The 23,812-nt window shown below is 43.0% G+C and overlaps 1 protein-coding gene across 2 annotated transcripts in view; it reads right to left on the minus strand.

The window, feature by feature from the left end:
* Window positions 1–23,812, minus strand: part of LOC137438257 (regulator of G-protein signaling 7) — a 392,979-nt gene that overhangs the window by 186,432 nt on the left and 182,735 nt on the right. For both annotated transcript variants that reach the window (XM_068133364.2, XM_068133373.2), the window contains exons 4-5: window positions 17,224–17,327; window positions 14,408–14,459 (exon numbers count right to left, since the gene is read on the minus strand). In XM_068133364.2, coding sequence (XP_067989465.1) covers window positions 14,408–14,459; window positions 17,224–17,327 — 156 coding nt within the window. The remainder of the gene's footprint in view (window positions 1–14,407; window positions 14,460–17,223; window positions 17,328–23,812) is intronic.

Here is a 23,812-nt window from a genome sequence, read left to right on the forward strand (position 1 = left end):
GTAAGAATACACAAGGACAACCAGATATTCCACAAAAAGGTACTTGTACATATTATATGTACGACCATTATGGTGTAGAGGCCATTAGGGAGGTTGAGAATTGGTATTTGGGGACAAAGGGACATGCTAAGGAGTTTCCAAGAGATGGTACATTTGAGCGAAGTCGATTGGAGAGATTAGGACAAGAATTGAAAGCCAGGAAGAGACAGAATCTAACGGTAGACTGGCTTGCATTCCATTATTGGGATGTTGAATCCAGGAAATGGGAACAGCAAGAACGGATAACGGACCTAGAACTTAAACTAAAAAGGATACAGGATACATTGGAGGAGATAAATGCACAACTGCCCTCGAATGTAGGAATAAAAGTGACAGTTTTCCCATCTGATTCCCATTTGTCTCCCCAAAAAGAACAGTACAGAGAATTTTCTTATGTTTCAGGAGATAACCAGAGATCGCAGTGGCAACCCAGGGATCCAGAGATGCAGCCCAGCAATACAAGTGAACAGGTGGACAGACCAGGCAATGACAGAAACCGATGTTTTAAGTGTGGAAATATGGGACACTGGAGACGACGTTGTCCATATTCAAATAGGAAGACTAGTTCATAGGGCAAACCAAGATCAAGGGTACCAGTGCTTACCGGTACCTCAGATAACGATTAGGCCTTCATTGCTGCAGATCCCAAATGACGACTGGCCTCAACAGATTAGATCACTAGACCAACATGAGTAAGTGTCGATGTTTCTTGTGTCTGAAAAGTTTTCGGAGCAAGAATGTTTTTTTGTTTTTTTTTGCTTGTTAGCAAATTAATAATTAATTGATCAAATGCCGAAATTGGATACTTTTTGGAACATATAATTAAAAGATCCAGGATTAGAGTTAATTCTGGAAGTCTCATATTTGCCAAATATAAATGTGGGTCAAAGGAGCATTTGGGCAAAACAATTTTTGAATTTACAAAGTTTGGAACAATTGCTTTGCAAATTTTTTTGGAAACCAAGTGACAAGAGTCACATGATGATCAGGTGGGAATTTCGGACTATTGTTTTGCATGATTGATAGGTCAGTGGTCGACTGACATGGAAATGGGTGTGTTGTCAAATTTGGATAAATTATTGTGGGAACCGAAAGGGTAATTTCAATGTGACATTATAGGGGTTTTCTAAGAACAAATTTTTTTGTTGTTCTATTTGTGTATTAGCGTTTCTAAAATTAAAGGACAAATTTTATGAAATTGAAATAAAATTGACACCCATCTTGGTCTGCAAATAATGGTTCCAACGCAAACAAATATACATAATGCATGGGTGTGTGTATTTTTTTGTGTGTCAATGTTTGTGTTTTTGTTTTTTTTGTGTGTCAATCTTACAAGATTGTTGAAACCGACAATGTGCTTGTTTGGAAATAGATAGTTTCATGTGGATGGGATCGAATATCCAGAGAATCCGTAAAATAAAATAGAAACATAATTTGATTATAAAAATTATCTCTTTTGTCAAGGGAGATTGAATATAAAGATTTGATGTGCTGAGTTATGAGCAGCCATTAATTAATAGTAAAGAATAATTGTGAGTAATTTTGGGATTCCATTTTTGATAGAATTTATATGACAATAAAAGCTATTTATGGATATGAGCTTAATTTAAAAATGTGGGAGTACAAAATTAGCCAAATTTGGTAGAGGTCTTACACTGATTTACCAGAGTACTCTGCTCATGGATTTTTGATATATATAAACTTGAATTTTATCAGCATATAAATTGTGCTGTATGTATGGATGTGTATTAGGCATAGATGATATAAAAAATAAAACATCACCCACAGGGTGAACCGTATCTTGCCAGGGTTTCGTTGACCTCCATGATTGACCGCAAAGTGACCTTGACCTTTGACCTTGACCTTAATAATTTCGTATGGTGAATAGTATGTCTTCATGACCAACGCACATGAAATATTGAAAGATTTTGATGAGAACTGAGGAAATAATTTTTTCATGAAAATTCCGTTTTTTCGTCATGACGTCATCAAATGACGTCATAGCGTCAAACTGTTTACAGATCTGGGAAGCACTCATCAAGGGCATTCATATGAGGTATTACTCGATATGGTAACTGAAACTTGAAAATTTTACCTTTTGGTCAAAATTGAATGACCTTCAAAATGACCTTGAAGGTCATGGCCGATCGACACCAAAAACTAATCAACTGAGCGCCATACCACACCCTATATACCCACCAAGTTTGGAGATCATAAGATCAAAGTTACTCAAAAAATAAGGGTTTCGTAATTTGACCTTGGGGTCAATAATTTTCGACCTCCAGCGCTAACCATGAAGGTCAAGGCCGATCGCCACCAAAAACTAATCAGCTGAGCGCCGGACCATATACTAGATTCCCATGAAGTTTGGAGACGATCCGATGAAAGTTACTCAAAAAATAAGGGTTTCGTCGACCTCCATGATTGACCACAAAGTGACCTTGACCTTTGACCTTGACCTTCAAAATTTTGTGTGCTGAAGGGTATCTCTATAGGACTCTGATATGCGAAGTTACATGCGAACATATGCGAAGATATGGTACCTACGATTTCAACATTTGACCTTGGGGTCAATAATTTTCGACCTCCAGCGCTAACCATGAAGGTCAAGGCCGATCGCCACCAAAAACTAATCAGCTGAGCGCCGGACCATATACTAGATTCCCATGAAGTTTGGAGACGATCCGATCAAAGTTACTCAAAAAATAAGGGTTTCAACATTTGACCTTGGGGTCAATAATTTTCGACCTCCAGCGCTAACCATGAAGGTCAAGGCCGATCGCCACCAAAAACTAATCAGCTGAGCGCCGGACCATATACTAGATTCCCATGAAGTTTGGAGACGATCCGATCAAAGTTACTCAAAAAATAAGGGTTTCGTCGACCTCCATGATTGACCACAAAGTGACCTTGACCTTTGACCTTGACCTTCAAAATTTTGTGTGCTGAAGGGTATCTCTATAGGACTCTGATATGCGAAGTTACAGGAGTTTCCAATAATAACTGTGGTCTACAGAGTGATCTAAACGTGAAAAAAAATGATTAACCACAAACAAAAAAACAAAAAAACAAACAAAAAAACAAACAAAAAAACAAACATACAAGCTGACTAATACATCTTGCAAAAACTTCGTTTTGGCAAGATAAATATATAGTAAAGAAAATCTGGCTGAGTTGATCTATTGTGAGTTTCTAAAAACGGAATGCATTGTGAATCTTAAACCAAGGGGCAGACATGAACGCGCTGTTACGTCATTTAACCTCAGAACGCGATGTTACGTGTATCTGCAACTTATTTTGATAATCTGCAACACTTATATTGGCATACTGGTGTCAGTAGTACTCACTAATTGCATAGAAAAAGATGAGAAATAGTTAAGGGGGCGTAAAAACTTACTCGGATATTTTCTACAACATAAAAAGTAGGGGTTTCAATAAGTGGTGGTTGTACACATGGGATTCATCAAATTAAGTTTTGGAGTTTAAACAAAGTCACTGGTTAACAGATGGGGATTGGATAGTAAACAATTCTTAGATGCTGGGTAAATTAAGTACGAGATTACTAAGACTTATAAGAGCCATTGTTCTTCCTTACAGCAGTGGAAAAAAATTAGATCCAACATAATGAATCTATAAATGAATGTGATAGGGATAATATCCTCAATTTGTATTAATTATTTGATTGTGGGTAAAGGAATTAATTTATCGTAGTGGATTGTTAACAGCAGCCTGAAATGCCCTGAGGGTGTGCATCTGTATAATCAGAAATCCCAGATTTGTTTTTAAAACAAAATTTTGGTGGAGGTCTTATGTGGTCGAATACTTGCTTGGTAGATAAAAACGGTACTGCATGTTGGCAGCCACTTCTGTGGACATTTAGGCCAAACAAATTGAGAGAAAATTGTAATTCAATATCTAATTTACAGATGGCTATTTGTAGAGGGAAAAGGGAATTTATTGAGATGGGAAGCATTTTTTGAAGGTTTATTAAAGTGTTATAATATGACATTTGGCAAGGAAAACTATTGGATGGGGAAAATTAGATCTGTTTATAAAATGAATTTGTTGACCCCTTGAAGTTAATTCTTCGAATTGTTGTTTCACTAGCATTTTGAGTTCAAATTGGGAATAGCTTGGTAGAGCTTTGGTTCAAACCTTTGGTTGCGGTGTTTTGGAACAAATTGATAAACAATAGGAGGTTGATAAGAATAGAAACAAATATGGACCCAAAATAGAAAGATTTTTATGATGATATGAATGATACCGAGATTAAAAGATTGAATCAAGCAATGTTGTAAATGAGTACAGTAGAGTTAAGATAATGGCATAACGAAAATGTTATGAATTGTGTCAGTTTTACAAGATCAGTGAACTCATATCACCACAACTTATACTGTTAAATAAAAAATAAAAAATAAAAAGTAGGGAGGACTATGATAATGATACATTATGCATAGTTTGTTTGTTAAGCATAATTTTTTGGAAATTAGACATTCCTGTTTGTAATTTTAATCATATACACTCATTATTAATGCATTTATTTTCTTCGATAGTGTTAAAATAACTGCATGAGTTTAATTTTTCAAATTATATTGATCTGAAAGCAATTTTAAATGCTATTCTTAGTTTAGTAGAAAAATACATACCTGATTTGAATATTATTTGTGTGAAGCATATAAATGAATATAACTTTTTTGAATGTTTTAAAGAAAACAACAAATTGTTGAATGTGAACTGTTATAAGAAATACATGATTATTTAAAATATGGTGAGTTCATGTTAAGATGTACTCTATCTGATTCAGTGTGTGTGGAAAGCAGATTCAGATGTGGCTGAGTAAAAGGATAAGACCAGATCACATCTCAAAGGGAGTGCTAACGGAATTGGGAAGAAGTTTGAGAAAGAAAATTTGTGGCTAAAAATGAAGTTAATCTTGGCATACACCATCCTTCTCAAAGAATGATGAAGATATTCTCCTTTGTAAAATTGGAGACGGATGCTTACCTTTACCAAGGAATTTTTGTGACCATTTGCCTGGATCACACTGCAACATATGGAAGAAAGGCGATCACTTATTTTTGTTCAAATGCCTCAAACATTCATCAAGTCAGCAATTGCGGGACGGTGAGATCTTGCCTGCGATTTCTACTGGATGCGGTGACGTGTGTCATTACTCCACCAACATCCGGAGCGCCAGCGTGGAGCTGTAAGTGGACGGCTGTGCTTTTCGTACACAACAGCTGTGCACGATTCTGCTGGAGGCTCCTGGTATGAACCATGGACAACTTGAACACCATGGTCCTAACATCGTTGTGGATGCATCTGGCATCTCTGTTCCACATCTTGCTGGTCAACCAACATCACATCAACACTTGCTCCATGCTCATGATGAGGGAGGAGGCAAGTCGACTACAACTGGACAAAGGCCTTGTTCAAATCTACTATGGCTCACAGCAAGAGTGGCAAGGATGCTACATGCAGAGCAGGGTCAGTTTGTGACTCTGCCCAGCTATCACAACAGCGGAAAATCCTACGCGAAATAGTGTAGGTGCTATGAAGATACCAGAAGAAAATGTTTCATACTCGAATGTCAAACAAGTGATCGGCCTCTTCTCTTCTTTTCAAACACAAAGTCAATATTTGTTTGAAGCAAAATGTATTACCAAATGTTGCAGATGCTTTATAATTTTTAAATGGTGAATTGAAATTGTTGTGGTAAAGGTGAAGTGTTGTATGCTTTATTCAAATGAAATGAATTGCATTATCAATATGGAAAGAGTCAATGAACAAAGAATTGTTTTGTGATCAGATTCTTCCAGGATGACGGTGTATGCTTATGTATGAAAAAAAAATTGGATTACCAAATTTGTGGTTTGAATATTTAATAGGTTGATGTTTAGATTAATGGTTAATATAAACAAAAAATAAAAAATGAGGGATTGTGGGATAATATATATATTCATATATATTATCAGTATATGTTAATATTGCTAAAAACAGTTAAATTGCATCTCAATGTGATCTTGTGTAAAATGGGTTTTCATACCGTGCAGTTTGGCAAAGCCTTGGAACCGAAGAGATAACCTTTGTCCTTTAGTGAAAGGCTCAGGGAAGAGTGTTGACTCAGCCCTGGGGGGAAATACAAGAGTCAACTGACTGAGATTAAATTGTCAGAGAATGTTGACCTTTTAAACAGTGACCTTCTTCCCGTGATAGCCATCTTTTGTATGCCTTGAGTGACTGATAATGAAGAGCAGATGGGTTTTGGCGCCAGCGGCTGAGTTCTGTGTTGATCTCTGAATTTCAATCACACCACATCAAAGGAGCTCCTTGCTACTTAAGCACCATGCTCCGAGGGAACAAAAGGCTGGTCATCAGAGGAAGCAAGACGAGAGGGGAGAAGATTTCTTCAACCAAGCGTCGCGTTATATCTTCGTTCGATTTTGTGTAACAAGTTTTCCCTCTAACTTCGGAATAAATCTCGGCTTGGAGCTCCTTGAATCTGAGATTCGTCTTAAGTGATTTCCTTAGATCAGGGTTCAGTAAAAGTTCCCTGACAGCACCCAGCTACAAATGGCCAGGATGAGTCAAATGTCAAAGCGTTGAAACATGCCTTGCGTAGAGACCAAGCGGTTCGATCTGTGAAGAGTAGGGTTGATGTGTTTTTGCATGTCTATCGTAATTGAGTGCATTCTACTATACAGGAAACACCTGCATTCCGCATGTTTGGCTGACAGCTGTGGACCCGCCTGGATATGCTTTGATCTGGTGCACCTGAAGTTGTTACGGCGACAAATGTTCGTTCATTCACAGTGGACCAGCCAGTTTTGGCAGGGGACTATGTACACCGACAGAAATGGGTGCCGGCTGTTGTGATCCGAGTTTTCGGACCGGCTAACTACCTTGTTTGTACTTCGGCCGGGCTTGTCTGGAAACGTCATGTGAATCAGTTGTTGGCTCGTGGTTCTGGTCATTCACACACAACCAATTCCGTTCCGCCGCGCGGTGTTCTCATCCATTGAGGTGCGCGTGGCGTGACCATGTTTCGGCCAGCTGCTCATCCATCTGTGGAGCCGGATGTTCATGGCAGTGAGAGTAGTGTGGATGTTCTTCTGGTTTCAGTTGAGCCTATTGTGGTGTCTGGTGGAGAGCCGTCATCTGTGTCCAATGCCTCACAGCCGCCAGTCATGTCCACGGCTCAATGCCCACGTGTTTCTTCTCGACGCATTGTGCGACCGGAATATTTGAAGGAATATGTGACTTAATGGGGGAAGAATGTAGTGCCCTGTACGGCGAGTGAGGCCGTTGTGGGCGGGGCCGAGCGAGACCGCTGTGGGCGGGGCCGAGCGAGACCGCTGTGGGCGGGGCCGAGCGAGACCGCTGTGGGCGGGGCCGAGCAAGACCGCTGTGGGCGGGGCCGAGCGAGACCGGTGTGGGTGGGGCCGAGCGAGACCGCTGTGGGCGGGGCCGAGCGAGACCGCTGTGGGCGGGGCCGAGCGAGACCGCTGTGGGCGGGGCCGAGCGAGACCGCTGTGGGCGGGGCCGAGCGAGGCCGCTGTGGGTGAGGCTGAGCGAGGCTGCTGTGAGCAGGACAGAGTGAGGCCTGCGTTGCCGTTGCCTGTAATAAAGATGGCGCTTGATGCTCTCTGCGTGCCCGGATCTTTATAACAAAGACATTACAGAACTAACCTTGTACATTTTGGTTTCATTATCGTCGGCTGGCCCATTGGCTATGCGAATGGTCAGCTGGCAGACATATTGTCCCACCCGGATTTTGCAAGAGTCGGATTTTGGATCAGCATCACATGATCAAATTCTGGGTATCACTGCAAAATTGACCACCTTACACATGAAAAGACAATCTTACCAACTAAAAAGGTTATGCAAGTCCAATGAAGTTCTCTGTGTTGAGTTTTCAAAAGGAGATTCTTCGTTGATACCAAATCGGAAAAAAAGATGTTGGCTGGAAAGTGCCGAGGAAACTGCGCAATGCATATTATTCAATTGATTTTGGAACATGAGAGTGACTCTCACATCTTCCCAGGCCATGGCAATCCCACTGAGTATCTATGGATGTCTTCGAATGACATAAAAGCTCATCCAAAGCTACCTTCTTTTGTAGCGCATGGTGTTCTTGGACAAATGGTTATATATAGGAGGCATCACACGATCCGAATTTCTATTGGTGGATTGAACCTAACTTGCCATTGATGAAGCCTCAGATCACCACAGTTAAGATTTCAAGCCAGACAGGAAAGGTAATAAGGTAATGTGGTGAAAATTATTCTGGAATCTTGAGTTTTGCCAGGGTATATATTCTTCTGAACCAGTAAATTATATTCTATAATATACCCAAATTGAGACCAATGCCTTAATAGTACATTATTTGTTACAATATTATGGAAATGTAATTGCTAACAAGTGTGTTCAAAGGGATGGTTTGACATCACTTCAGAAGATGGCATGCTTCATGATGCAATACCCCCTTGGTACAGCTGACTGCAATTTTAGTCACGAATTATAATTTCACCATGAGTGAACGAACGAGACAACTAAAAGTGGGGTGTGTTGGTGAAAAGAGATCTTTGCCACCCTTATCCACAGTTTACACAAAAGGCAAAAAGCTTGAGTGAAGAACTCAATCTGGATTAATGTAAATCTTGTCGAACAAAATAAAAAAGGATAATCGACAAAAAAAAAATCATTTTTCATCTTAATAACCGATATTACCTGTTTACACAGTCAGCAATGAAGTATTGCATCTACCAGCACAACCTAGAGGACGAATGAAGTCGAACAAAAATGCTCTTAAGAACAATGGTGCATCACCACTTGGAGGGAAATTAATCTGAAATTCCAAATATGGAATTACTAAATGCGATCATCATCTGATATTTCAATTAAAATCCTTGTATCATCCTAAAATACGCAATTTGTTGTTTGTTGGTCTGACCACAATACATTCAGTCATTACTTATTCAATATCACCCAAACTTGACAGGGGGGCTAAGGGTCACATTATGGAGGATCACCACCATCTCAATTCATCTCCCATCCAAAACTATGATCTTTTCTACAGTGGCGAAACAATCCCCCCATTCCTCCCAAAAAATTTCTAATGTATCCATATTGGTCATCCCATATAGCATTCTCCCCATCCACTCATTGTTACCTGCATCCCCTGGTTGTCCGTCTCTGTCGATTTTCTCCCCCTACCCTGCTGTTGACGTTTCCCCATTCTCCTGGCCTTTCATTTGTTATGTTGCATCTTGATCTGTTTTGTGTCCTCACTCTTCCATGAGCCTCGACCTTGTATAAAAAAGACAAACAAACAAGGTGAATACATAACCTCCATACACCTTCGGTGGTGGAAGTAATAAAGCAAATGAAAGGGTAAACGGTATAGACATTAAACACAACAAGGAATAACACTTGCACACTCTAGAGCAAGGAAAATGAAGTGAAAAAGCGCACAGAATGAGGAAGCGACAGGGGCCGTAGACATGTATACAGGGGCCGTAGACATGTTTACAGGGGTCTATAAAAGATTACATGGCAATAACGATGACATGCTCCACTATTGTCACATCCTTTATCAAGCTATACCCATTGAGATGCTGAGACAAACTTCACAGCAAAGTACAGTGAATCATTTCACAAGGTGCTTGATTGTGCAGACCAGCCACCTTTGCTGGAGGGAATAAATAAAAAAGGACCTCCTCAGGAGTATTAATTTTTTTTTTTACAAGATTGTAGCTCATGGAAAAGCAAGGTGACGGAGGGTTTGAACTGACAGTAGGATAGTGGGGCAACCAATGGACACAATAAACCAGGAATGAACAAAAGGGAGAAGAGGAGAGAATGAAAAACAGCAATGTGCAGGTAAGACAGGTTGGGTTAGGACGAGTTAATGAGGTCATTCCCCAAGTTTGAGAGATTCTAAGAATGCAACAACACTCATTTACAATGCAGCGATGTGACCTATGTATGTGGGTGTGAAAGCAGTTTTAATGCAAAGGTGGTTTACACATGTTGCACAGACCCAAATAGCAAAAGCATCTCTAAATTATTCAGTATAATAATTTTATCCAAGTGCAAGTTTTATTTTTACATTTTCCTTTGTTCAAAACACTCATCAACACGAAATGGAATGTATTCAACACTTTGACACAAAAAGAGCTGTTACAGCCAATTTACGGAAAATTTACAGTTTGTAAAGGTTGAGGCCACCAGGACAGAACAAAGCCAAGCCAAGGACCATAGCACTCACGAGGCATTCACATTCCCCTCACGACCCCAACCACCTTTCAAATGATTCACAAGCAAAGTGGTGGCCTTCATTCACTCCATTTCATTTATCCACTTCACATGGAAAAATGATTATGGCCAAAAAAAAGTGTACAAACGAAAACGTCAAAATTACATTGTTCGTTGAGGAAGAATCTATTCATAACGTACACAAACATGGCAGAAATTTTATCCTTACATCTCTCACCCTGTTATGGACAAACCCCGGCACACACTCCCTACCCCTTCAGGAATGTGTAAATACATAAATGGCCCATTAACAAATAAATACAGCATTTGGTCAAGTACAGATGATGATGACCACTCCTTTTTGCATCTCCAGATACATAGGGCTGCCCGAAGCAGTTTCTTGGTTATTTGGCACAATCTCGGACGTGTTGCCATTCAGACGCAAGATACTCGAATGGCTCATTCTTCCCAGTGAGCTGGTACTCATTTTGCCAACCTCAGAAGGATGACAGGCTGAGTCAACCCACCTGGTGTTAATTCAACGGCTGAAAGGGGCTTGAACTCACGACCTTACAATCTTAAGCCAGTCACCTTCACCGTTAAGCCTACATCAGGCTCAAGCAGGTATCCCCCAAAAAACAAAAAAAATCAAACAAGAAAAATAATAATAATAATCTTAGCACACATCAACACAAGAGTTTAAGTGAAAACATAAGGAAGGAAATGTAAAACTGAGCTACAAGACAACAGGATGTAGATATGGCACAGGCATGTTTAACGAAATGGTCTCTTTTTAACACAGGGTGAGCCAGAAATACGGTCATTTTTGAAATTCGTGTGAAGGAAATAAAAAATTGTATTTCAAAATAAATTCATTCATGATATTGAAGAACATAACATGCATTTTTTTTTTTTTTACTGATATAGTTTTATTTTTTGCAGGCAAAACACTTGAGTGACCATGTGGAACTGGTCGGGTGAAGAACGCGCTTTCGCTATCAAAGCTTTTTACAAGAATAATGATAGTGCAACTGCTGCACAATGTCAATTCAAACTCCATTTCAATGTTCAACGTCATGGAAATGTGCCGTCTGTTCGTGCTATCAAGTTATGGGTTCAGAAGTTTGAGAGCACAGGGTCAACTTTAAAAGAGAAACTGCATAATGAACAAGCATTCTGAGTATTGCGCTGCAATACATGTCCCCTACCGGCATTGGGTAGCACTGTCATAGAAGACAGTATTATGACTTAGCGTACTCCAAATTATAGTCCGGAAAACTGTTGGGGAAATTCCCAAAATTCAAAGTGCCATAACTTTGTCAAAAATGATCGAAACGTCGTGAAGGTCGAACTTGATCTGTAACTTATGACGAAACCATGTACCAAGTTTGAAATCATTGGCATTAAGAGTTTAGGAAAAAAGTCCGGAAAGCTGTTCTTTGCGTGACAGACTGACAGACGGAGGGACGGAGTGCAAACCTATAGTCCCCTACGGTGTACACCGGTAGGGGACTAATAATAACAAGCATTCTGAGTATTGCGCTGCAATACATGTCCCCTACCGGCAGTCTGTCGTCCGGAAAACTGTTGGGGAAATTACCAAGGGTTATTTACCCACAGGTTCTGAATCGTTCCCAATCGCTAATTACCTCAGGATGGGCTCACCTGTGATTCGCACTCGGGACTTCGATTTATACACCTTGCAGACAGGTCAGCAGAAGCACGAGAAAATAAGTTGTTGATAAAGAACCTTTCGAGTCGCTAAATATCAGTAATTTATTATATTTTCCGGTTCACGATCAATGATCGATGTGTATATATATGTTGCTCGGCTTGGCTCCGCCCCTCCAGAAAGCGCGCGCTGTGTCGCGCTGTTGACGTTTGCGAGACGAGGCTGAGGGCACGCGGTGCGGCTTGAGAAGAACTCTAGAATAAACAAGAGATATCCATTTTTAAAATATTTTCGTTTAATTAACGATATCTGCCAAACCACGTGCCCTATCGCAAATTCCAAAAAGACGTTTTAGTAGATTGACATGCTGAACAGATCTGTAAAGTTTCCCCTCGATTGGATCAAAAATGAGGGAGGAGCTCGGTTTTAAAGGTTCATGCTTAAAAACGTCATAATTCTGAAACCATGTGACACATGACATCATGCTCGCTGACTTTTTTGTTTGTCATGGGTATTCGATTCTGCTTGCAAAGATTGGCCTCGATCTGTTCAGTCGTTGCAGAGAAAAAGGGGTTTTCGTGTTTTCACGAAAAACAATATGGCGGCTGAACCACGTGACATATGACGTCATAATTACCATTAAAATATTCTACAGACCGAGTCCCTCCTATGGTGAAAATTTTATCTCAATCGGTCCAATTATTGCAGAGAAAATCTTTTTTAAAGGAAATTAAAACTTAAAATGGCACCGAGTTAAGGATCATCAGAATTATCAGAATTCCCAAAGTTCAAAGTGCCATAACTTTGTCAAAAATGATCAAAACGTCGTGAAGTTCGAACTCGATCTGTAACTTATCATGAGAAAACCATGTGCCAAGTTTGAAATCATTAGCGTTAAGCGTTTAGAAAAAAAAGTCTGGAAAACTGTTCTTTGCGTGACGGACTGACGGACTGACAGACTGACGGACGGAGGGGTGGCATGCAAACCTATAGTCCCCTCCGGTGTACACCGGTAGGGGACTAATAACGTTAATAACGTGAATAAGAAACGTCATGAATAATTGGCGTCCAAGATTGGAGGAATGAGTCAGACGAAATGGTGCGCATCTCCAAGATGTTCTTTTCCACAAATAAATGGCATGTTATGTACTTCACTTTCTTGTAAGAATTTGTTTTGAAATACAACTTTTTATTACCTTTACACGAGTGTTAAAAAATAACTATATTTCTGGCTCACCCTGTATGCAAGGCTCATGCAAGTATGTATGCAAGTATGTATGCAAGTTTGTATGCTCATGTATGTATGCAAGGCTCATGGAGAACCTTGTACATATATTAGATGTAGGTTAAAACTATTAGGAGACAATCGACAAATCAATAATACCAATCGTTTGAACCTGTGGGATGCCAAAATAATGAGTCAAATGCTCAGATGGGAAGGTCCAGCAGGCCAAGCAGTTTTGGAAATTAGAATTTCCTTCATTGCGGAATTTAATCAATTTTTGTGTCTATCTTTATTTCCCTTTCTCCAGTGGAAACACTTCCCTTGATTTGCCCAATCATATCATTCTAAACTTTTGAAGGTACCAGGTTAATAATAAATTATATAAACCTCAGCATCGTACATCATGCTTATGAGGTTTTTTTCACTTTTTCTTTTTGTTATTTGCCCTTGCTAACCCTGTTGGGCTGTTTAGCGGTCCTGTTTGAACCAGTCTCATGACGCAGGGAGCACAGGTTAAAAATAACATGTACGATGTGTATTTGTCCATAGTCTACAAATGCCCTTGGAATTAATGTTAAAGTACATTTCAGTCCACTAATGTGTTTGCGCTGCAAGCCCAAGAGTTGTAAAAATGTTTTTTTTTATCGTATCACCCAAACGGAGCAACGCACAGCAGCCATGTGGATTTGCAAAACCAACAAGATCATTGGGCTTGATGTCATCATAATCATGATAACATGAGTGGAAAAACTATAAGAACAAAGCAAAAGCCTGGGAAGAATGCTAATGACAAGTATACAGAAAAACAAATGCTTTTTAATGAAAGAGCTGGGAATAAAGAGATGGAGACAGAAACAACGGCATCCCATCTGGTGTTGAACATTGACTGTGCCCCGACCAGAGCAAAGAGACAGAGAGCGGGAAGGAAAGAGAGGGAGAGAGACAGAGAGACAGAGAGAGAGAGACAGAGAGAGAGAGACAGAGAGAGAGAGACAGAGAGACAGAGAGAGAGAGACAGAGAGACAGAGAGAGAGACAGAGAGAGAGAGACAGAGAGAGAGAGAGACAGAGAGAGAGACAGAGAGACAGAGAGAGAGAGAGAGAGAGAGAGAGAGAGAGAGAGAGAGACAGAGACAGCGAGAGAGAGAGAGTGAGAGAGAGAGAGTGAGAGAGAGAGAGAGAGAGAGAGAGAGAGAGAGAGAGAGAGAGACTTACCGTAGTCCGTGTTTTCAGGCTCCCAGCAATTTGAAGGCCAAAAGTATGGAGTCTCAAAATGAAAAGTCCCAGCGAATGGAAAAGGGTCAAAAAAGGTGCAAGAGGCAAAGCAAGGGGCAAAGAGGGGGGTATAACAGAAGTAAATTCACAGGACCTTTAAAAAAATAGAAACACATTGGTAATCAAGAGTCACTTTGATAATTCTGATCATACCTCCTCCTTCCCCTTCCCATCTCTCACACCTCCCCTGCTGTACAGAAAACAAAAATAACCTTGAATGTTGAATTGCTAAATTAAAGTGCTCAGCCAGCAACAGGACCCGTCAATTTCTATTTCCATTTATAATATCCTTGTATTTAGAAATCGATATATTTTCAACCAGCGTTACGCCTAGGTCCCCCGTCGGTGAAGTGATGTGAGTTGACAAAGTGGAAGACGCAAGGCAGCCATCTTGGATTTTGACGTGGCGACCCAATTTTCAATAGCGTTCTCCCTTATGCGTAGATACACCCACACACCAGATTAGAAGTTGGTACTTCGCTTATTTTTCAAGATATTCCGCTCACAAGGTTCAGACATACATGGCGGCGGCCATCTTGGATTTTGACGTGGCGACCCAATTTTCAATAGCATTCTTCCTTATGCGTAGGTACACCCACACACCAGATTAGAAGTTAGTAGTTCGCTTATTTTTCAAGATATTCCGCTCACAAGGTTCAGACATACATGGCGGCGGCCATCTAGGATTTTGACGTGGCGACCCAATTTTCAATAGCATTCTTCCTTATGCGTAGATACACCCACACACCAGATTAGAACTTGGTACTTCGCTCATTTTTCAAGATATTCCGCTCACAAGGTTCAGACATACATGGTGTCAGACATACATGACGGCGGCCATCTTGGATTTTGACGTGGGTTGCACCCACACACCAAATTAGAATTCGGTCCTTCGCTTACGCACGCACGCACGTACGCATGCGCGCATGCATGCCCGCACGCACGGACACACGGACGGAGGGGAAAACCATAGTCCCCCTTTCGCTCCGCGGTGCGACGGGGGACAATAAACATGCTACGTGCTCTGCTGCAACTTTTTGTAAATGAAATCAACGTGTTTCATAAATACTAGTGTCATTGGACCTTTTCCGAGCTCACAGCAGCAGATGTGCAATTGCATGCATTCCCATCAAATTGTCTTCATACTGTTGTGGTTTTTAGAACCCTGCACTTTGTAAATATTTGTAATATTCCCTTATAAATAATCCCCTGTAAATATTACCATTTTTGGTGTAAAGGTCAAAGGTCGCACCCTAGTTAGGCCACGAGCAACACGTAGCACACCATAGGCTTCTTCTTTAGTTATTTCATTAGTATGTGTTTCAGGTAAGGATTTGTTCCCAATAGTTGAATCTGCGTTGTATTAATTAAATAAGAGTAGGCCCCCTTGTCAATTCATATTGCGGCGTAGCCTTCCTCCAAATTGTGTTCCTTGGCTTGCCAGTAGCGTTCGCTGCCTGGCTCAGCCGCCATTGAACACGAGGTCAGGCTTGGAGAAGAAGGGGGCGGGGCGGCAAGAACGAGGTGTGGCCACGTCAACTCACCACCAGGGCGTGGCCGGTAAGCCCCCACCAGCCAACCAGGGCTGAGGTGAGCTCGTTAATAGGCGTGGCTCGATGAAGCGCGGCTTGATTTCTAAGCGGGTTATAAAAGCGCAAGCGCCAAGCCCTCTCACGAGATGCGCGAGGGGAGGCCATTGATGACGGACTGTGCCGGGGGATGCTGATTGTGAACGAACTGCGCGGGGAGCGCTCGATTGATTGTCACGTTGTTGGAGCGACCTGCGCGAGGGTACCCTCTGAGGCGAACGTTGGGCGAGAGAGAGTTGGCCCAAAGATTACATACGCGGCATCCCAGTCCCCCGCATAATTATAAGGTTCGGTCGCGCGCCAACGACACGCAAAGCTGCCTGCCATTCTTCGCGGCGGACCCGGAGCCTGGAACCATCTGCTTGGACCCTTCTCTTCCTTCCCACCACCACCACCCCATTCGTGTAAGTGTGTTTGTACTGTCCTGGGCGTGTGATAATATAAGACTGTTTAAGGCTGCCCTATGTCACTGCCTCTTCTTCTTCTTGTATATTCCCTTCTTTCATTTCCTCTTCGGGTTTCTTGTACATAATTAATAAATTATATTTGTTCTTCCTTTACTTTGGTTCCTCTCATCCGGTCGCTTGCGTCCTGTCCCCAATTGAATATCGGTGGCACGATATAGGAACTACTCAGAATCGGGTTAGTCTTTCTGCTAACGGCTCGAGCTTCGGAATGCTAAACTGCTCGGCAAAATTCCATCTTGTCCGTGGCTCGGGCAGAAGTAGCGCCCTGCTTTGCGGCGAGGTTGGCGAAGGTATCTGGGAACCCATTGACCAGTCACCCTGGTCAATCTCAACCCCGCAAAGGAGCGCGATATCTTCTAGGACTCGGACGGCCAGCTTAATAGACGAGGGGATTAAACCCCCCTCAGTAAGGGGAGCGCCATAATCCGAGACCCGCAACAATACAATACCAACATAATTCTTTGTATGACACATTTCCCCATCTTTATTTCAGGATTTCTCATTTGAAATACAATGCAGCATTTTAGTTCCATTTAGGCTAAAGCACATTGTTCCACATGTTCCATAAAAATCATCTCAAGCTGGAAAAACAAATCAGGCTTCTCGACTCCTACCGAGATTACAAATCTGCACAAGCTCTTTGCTTGTATGAATCACATGGGACAAAAAAAAATGGTCCAAGTCACTGCAAAAACCTCACCTGGAAGCGATAAAATGTACCATCATCTTTCAGGGTGAGAACATGGTCCGAGATGGGGAAGAAGTATCCATGGGCGGCTATGAGGGTTCCCAGGTGTAGAGATTCTGGCGAAGAGCCCAGGGGGTACAAAAGAGACGCAACATTATTTCATTTAAAATGAAGCCGAAAACCCATACAAGACCTTCACTTTTGCTGTGATTTTAGGTTGGTGAACAATGAAGTACACAGAAACACCATCAGGTGAGAGTCACATTTTAGGATTAAACAACACTGAGGTTCTTTAAATAAACTCGTGAATGATGAATCATGTAATGAGGGAAATGGGCTGAGGCCACCACGACAGAACAAAGCCAAATGCAAGAACTGTGGCACTTCCTAGCCATTCCAGCTCTCCTCACAACCCTCAAACCCCACCTCTCCCCACCTTTCGAATGATTCACAGGCAAAGAGTGGCTGCCTTCATTCATTTAATTTGGCTGCTTCACGTCTAGGTCCTGTTGGAGAAGACGTGTTTTTTTAATGGCACTACAAGTGAACGGGGAATGCCTGATGAAGAAGACGTACAATGCAAACCTCCTCCAACTACCCTACGGCCCCATTTGGCTAAATTATTCTCTACTCTGTCTCTGGGAGAATCTGCTGTGAGTGGCTGGCCTCCTCGGGGCAGTGGACTTCCTGTGAGGATTCCTGGGGCTACTGATGCTGATGATGACTACTTAATGTCCAAAAATGCATATGGCAGATACAAAATTCCTGCAGCTATTACATTCTTTCATCACTTGACCTCAAAATAATTGTTGGTCGTCCCCTGTTGTTGGCCAAATGGCTGCCTTGGTTAAAACGTTTTCCTTTTCTTAAGGCCTGGTCTATCCATCTCTACTTTCTTTGTTTTATTTCCTCTACAATATCTTTCTGACCAGTTATTTTCTTAGCTTCCTCGTTCAAAATTTAATTTGGCCAAAACACTCTGAGAATCTTCCATTGACAATTCTGCAGAAAAACTCTCGAGTTGATTTTCAATCATTTTAATCATCTTGCAATATTCTGCACTGCATAAAAGCACAGACTTAATAGTTGAAATGGGCAGCTTTAATTTTGTCTCCATTTTGATATTTGATAATTTCTATACTACATTGAGTTTGAAATAATATTGCTTAGCTTTTATTATCATGTTTTGGACATATCTATCTATCTATCTATCTATCTATCTCTTTCTTTCTCTTTCTCTTTCTCTTTCTCTTTCTCTTTCTCTTTCTCTTTCTCTTTCTCTCTCTCTCTCTCTCTCTCTCTCTCTCTCTCTCTTCCTGACTTTTGGTCTACAAAGTTATCAAAATAAGCAAACTCCTTCAAATCGTGTATTTCTTTACCATGCATTTCAAGCTTCTTATCTGATGCCTTACAATTCATTGAGTTTTAACAGTTTAGTCTTATCGATGTTAACTTTCAAAGCAATTGTTTGTGCTTGCCTCCCAACTCGCTTTTTTTTTTCATTCAATATCTTCAAATACTCTGGATGTCATTACCAAATTGTCTGCAAAATCAAGTTTGTTTTTTCACCAAAAATGATTCAAAACATTCGCCACCGGTTTCTCTCCCGTTGGTTGTTATCTTTATTTGCGGGTTTCAGAAGGTGGAACAAAGCCCTCCCAGGTGTCAATGTATCAACCTTCGTGTGTGTACACATATATGAGTGTGCATGTATATATATTATATTGTTGCAGTTTTTAGAACCTTCACATGTAAATTTAGTTGTAAATTTCCTTATAAATAACCCCTGTGTACATTTCCCCTTAATTGGCTGTTAAATGAAATAATTGCACCTTAGTTAGTCCACATTCCAACACGTAGCAAATCATAGGCCCTTTCGTAGTTATATCATTATTATGTGTTTCAGGTAAGGCCATGTTTCCAATAGTTGAATCTGCGTTGCATCAATCAAATAAGATAGATCCCTTTCGTTCTTTTCAAAAAGGGTGTGAGTGGTTTTCCATTTCCGCAAGCCGCCATTGCCATGTGCCCATCTCGGAGAAGAAGGGGGAGGAGCTACCACCTCACAGGCGTGGCCCCACCTCGTCACCAAAGGTGGAGTCAGAGCCCTTAACCAACCAGTGCTCGGTGGGTTTGGCTTCCAAGGGCATGGCAGAGAAAGATCTGGCGATTTTGGGAAGGTTCCAAGGTGGCCATATAACTCGTTGCACGAAGCCCCCACCGCGGTTCTGTGGAGGGAGGCGCTGGAGCAAGTTACGAGAGGGAGAGAGACGCATGAGCAAGGAGCACAAGTTGAGAGGATCGTTCATTCATTTGCTTGGCGCGAACGTCCTGCGGCGAATGAGAATCGGCACGCCTGCTCGCGATACCAACCAGCACTGACGACCGGGTTTTTCATGGCTGAACAAGAAGTGCGCGCACGCGGACCTCGACGTCGTGCCTCGGCCCTCCCTGTCGCCCGTTCTGTGGACCGACTGCTCTTCTCTTCCCTCCATTCAATTCCTGCCTGCAATTCCCTATTCGTGTGAATCTGTTTGTGTTGTCCTGTAGGAATAAGTAAGCTTGTATAAGGATTGCGCTGTGTCTTCTTCTTCTTCTGTAAATGACTCGTTTCTTCCTTTGGTTTCTTTGGTTTTGTACATAATTAATAAATGTCTGTTATTTCTTATCCTTTGGTTTCATTCTCGTCCGATCGCTTTTGTCTTTTCCCGATTGAGTTCCTGTGGCACGATTTCGGCCAACGCTTTATAATCGGGTTTAGTCTATTGCTAACGGCTCGGATTCCGGACTGCTAAACCGCTCGGCAAAATACCATCTTGTCTGGGATTCGAGCGGTACTTGTCTCCCTGTTTTGTGGAGGGATTGATAAAGGTATTCGGGCTAATACCTGGACCAATAACCCTGATCAATCCCACCCCGCAAAGGAGCGTTACAAGTACCAGGACCGGTCGGACGGCCAGCTTAAAAAGACGAGGGGATTAAACCCCCCCTCGGTAAGGGGAGTGCCGTCCCCCGGAACCGTAACAATATATATATATTGTTACGGTTTCGCGCCGACCATCCTGCCCTTACCAAGGGAAGATTAAGCCCCCTGTTCTTTTTGGGTCGTCGCAACCGCGAGTCTTTGAGTCGCCACTCCCGGGCAGACGCAGGACAGGGTTTCGGGACAATTCTCGCACGTACCTAAATACCTACGCCGCCGCAGAAGCGGGGATCAAGTCTCGCACGAATGAATGAATGAATGAATGATCGTTTTAAGGCCATTTTCCCCGCTAGAGCGGGGGTTAGCCTCGCAGGCCCCATGACAATCATGGTTCCCTGTTTGAGGCAATGTTTTTATGGCCGGATACCCTTCCTGACGCCAACCCTTGGTCGCCTCTTACGATGCGCAGGGATACGGTATACCTATTCTACAGTAAATCGGGGTACACACCGTGATCATTCATCCCAGCAAGCTGGTACTCAATTTGCCGACCTCGGAAGGATGACAGGCTGAGTCAACCCCCCTGGTGTTAATTCAGCGATCGACCGGGATTCGAACCCAGGATCCTAGGATCCCAAGCCGGCACCCTAACCCTAACCTAATTGCACGAACCACGCGTAATTTGAGTACGTCCGAGCGGATGACGTACCACGTGGTCCGTGCAGTTATCTTGTATTGGAACCCGATTAGAGCGATAATTATTCGCACCATGCTAAGTCAATGATGGAAAACACAAAAGTGGTAGAATCAAAGGAATAACACGATTTAATTATTATTTACAATGATTCGGTAGAAAGCAGAGACACAGGGCAGTCTTATACAGTCTTAGCTTATTCCCCAGACACGGGCCCGTTCACACTCACAGGGGGAATAAAAGAAGGAAATGTTCATGCGCTGAACGCGCCGGCTCCGTTGTTCAGGAACAGCTCGCCCGACGTGGCCCTCTGTCGGTTACAGCACGTCCTTCGATGAAGGCAGGCGGGAGGGATCCTTGCGGCACGTATCTCGAACAAAGGCAGGCTGGCGAACATGCGCGTCTATCGCCCGGCTCGGTGGTTTCTCACAGCGCGATTAATCAACGGCGTGCTTTCACTCGCATAACTCAATAGGGGATTTGCCTCAAGCTCAACCGAGCGTTCACCTTGTTCAAGCACCTCTCCCCTCAAAACTGCTTGACTTGTTTCAACGCACCACTCCTCAGAACTTTTCAACAGAGGACCCCGGCTCGTAACTTGTTCAGCGCTTCGAACCGATAACTCAAGCTCATCACTCAGCGCCTGTCCTTCTCACATGGGCTTGCCTCATAACTGAGGTGGGGGCATTGCGCAAAAGGGTTATATTGCCACGCCCTTAGACCGCATCGAATGTTCCAAACTACACCTTTGCCACAGTCGTACGGCACTCCCTTTGAGCCCTGATTGGAGGCTCGTGCTTACTGTCACTCCTGCCCCGCCTTCCTTCGCCCTTGATCGACGTGTCCAGGCCTGCCTCATGGCATTTCGTGCCAAAGCCAAAGTATCGAGGCGGCATAAAGCATTGGAGGGATTGGATTATTCTACTCAATGCAAAACTAACACAGGAAAAGGACTATGCTGACATTTACTAAGAAATAACTGAACTATCGCGAGGCTACGTGTTTTAGTGTGACTAAACTATGAGGGGGAAATTAACCTTTATTGGTAAAAACACAAAACCGTAACAATATATATATATATTGTTGCGGATTTGTAATTGTTGTAAATATCACCCTCTGTAAGTGTAATGAATTCTTGTAAATATCTCCGTTTGGTGTGTAAAGGTCAAAGGTCGTCCTCCTTAGTTACTCCATATACATACACGTAGCCAATCATATACCCTTTTAAGTAGTTATTTCTTTATTCTATGTGAGTTTAAGGCTCTGTTGCCCATTAGTTGACACTCCATTGCACCGAATTCAAATAAGGTAGAATCCCCTGAAATATCCCCATGGCCTCCGAAAACCTGCCAGCAAGGCGGCGTTCGCCGCTGCTGCTTTGGGGTTGTGTTCTTCGCCGCAAGACTCCATTAGCCATGAGGTAATCTCGGAGAAGAAAGGCGTGTCTCCGCCCCTCGTCATCGGAAGGAGGAGTGAGCCAGCCCTTGCCGACCAACCAAGGATGAGTGGGTATGGCTCAAGAGGGTGGGGTTATAAAACCCATTGGATCAGCCCCCACTGAGATGAGAGGAGATACGAGAGATGAGCCCTGGGAGAGCACGCGACGCACGAACGAAGTCCTTGGAGAGCACGCGACGCACCAGCACGCAGCAGCTTTAACCACAGAAGCTTTTGGCTTGGACGGCAGTTACACCAGCCGCGAAGGAACGCGCCGTGCGAGACTGATCAAGACCAGGGCGGCGGCTGCTCCCTCCCGGCCCGACCGTGCTCCGGTCCGAGCTGAACCTTCCTCTCCCTCCAGTCATCCACCTCCTGCCATTCCTGTCATCATCCCCCGTGTAAGTGTGATTGTCGTCTGTCTTTCATGTTGTCCCTGGGTATAAGTTAAGCCTGTTTAAATAAGCTAGTGTTGCACTGTGTCTTCTGGTTCTTCCTCCTTCTGTCAATTGTTTTATTATCCTTCCTTCTCCTTGGTTTCTTTAATGGTGTAAATAATTAGTAAATAAATCATATTTGTTCTTCCTACGTTCTTCTTCTTCACATTCGGTCACTTTAGTGATTTCCAGATTGAGGTACGTGGCGCGATTCGGCCGACGCACATGAATCGGGCTTAGTCTTCGGTAAACGGCTCACGCCGCAGTTCGCTTCGCTCGGCGCAATCCATCCATTACGCTGCGGCCGTGAGCGAGGGGTGTTTCCTTGCATGCCGGGAGGCGCTGGTATTTAGGTCATAGGACGGTTGGGCCTAATACCCTACGCAGCGCCGACCGGGCGTGACGTCATACCCCCGGGACCATGTCGGTCAGTCATAGAAGAGGGGATTAATCCCCCCTCGATAAGGGGGAAGAGGCCGACGTTGAGATCCGCAACATTTGGTGTCAGGAGCGGGATTCGGACCTGAAGCGCGCTTGGCGCGCTCAAAATTTCGAGCGGCCAAAATTTAATTTTAATATTCCAAATTTGAAAATCGCGCCATGGATGATCAAGGCGACCGGATGCCGGTGGGGGAATTAGAAGAGGGGTTAGGGGTAACCCAGGACCACAGGGAGGAAATGGAGGAGGAGAGAAATGAGGATGTGGTTGCGGAGGTTTCAGGTGTGCAAAATGGCGCCCTCACGCACGTGGTTGCGGAGGCACAAAATGGCGGCGCTGCGACAGCCGAGTCCGCAGCGCTGGTGAAATTGGACCTCTTCGCGGCACAGATGATGGGGTATATGGCAAAAATGGCTGAAAAATCCAGCAGGGAAATGGAACGAATGATGGAAAGGAATAGTGAGCGGATGGGAAATCTAATTGAAGGGTGTTGTAATAGAATAGAGGGGGACAAATCACGGGCAGAAATGAGGGCCGATAGAGAGCCAATGGGAAATGATTGGAAAACCAAATTCGGGGGATTGAGTAAGGAGGTGGAAAAGATGGATGCAATGCCAATGAGGGAAGAAGTAAGGGCCAACACCAATAACTTGGGAAGCAAATTGTAGGGA

This window comes from Myxine glutinosa, chromosome 1, assembly GCF_964187855.1.
Source record: "Myxine glutinosa chromosome 1, kmMyxGlut1.1, whole genome shotgun sequence".
Classification (NCBI taxonomy): Eukaryota; Metazoa; Chordata; class Myxini; order Myxiniformes; family Myxinidae; genus Myxine; species Myxine glutinosa.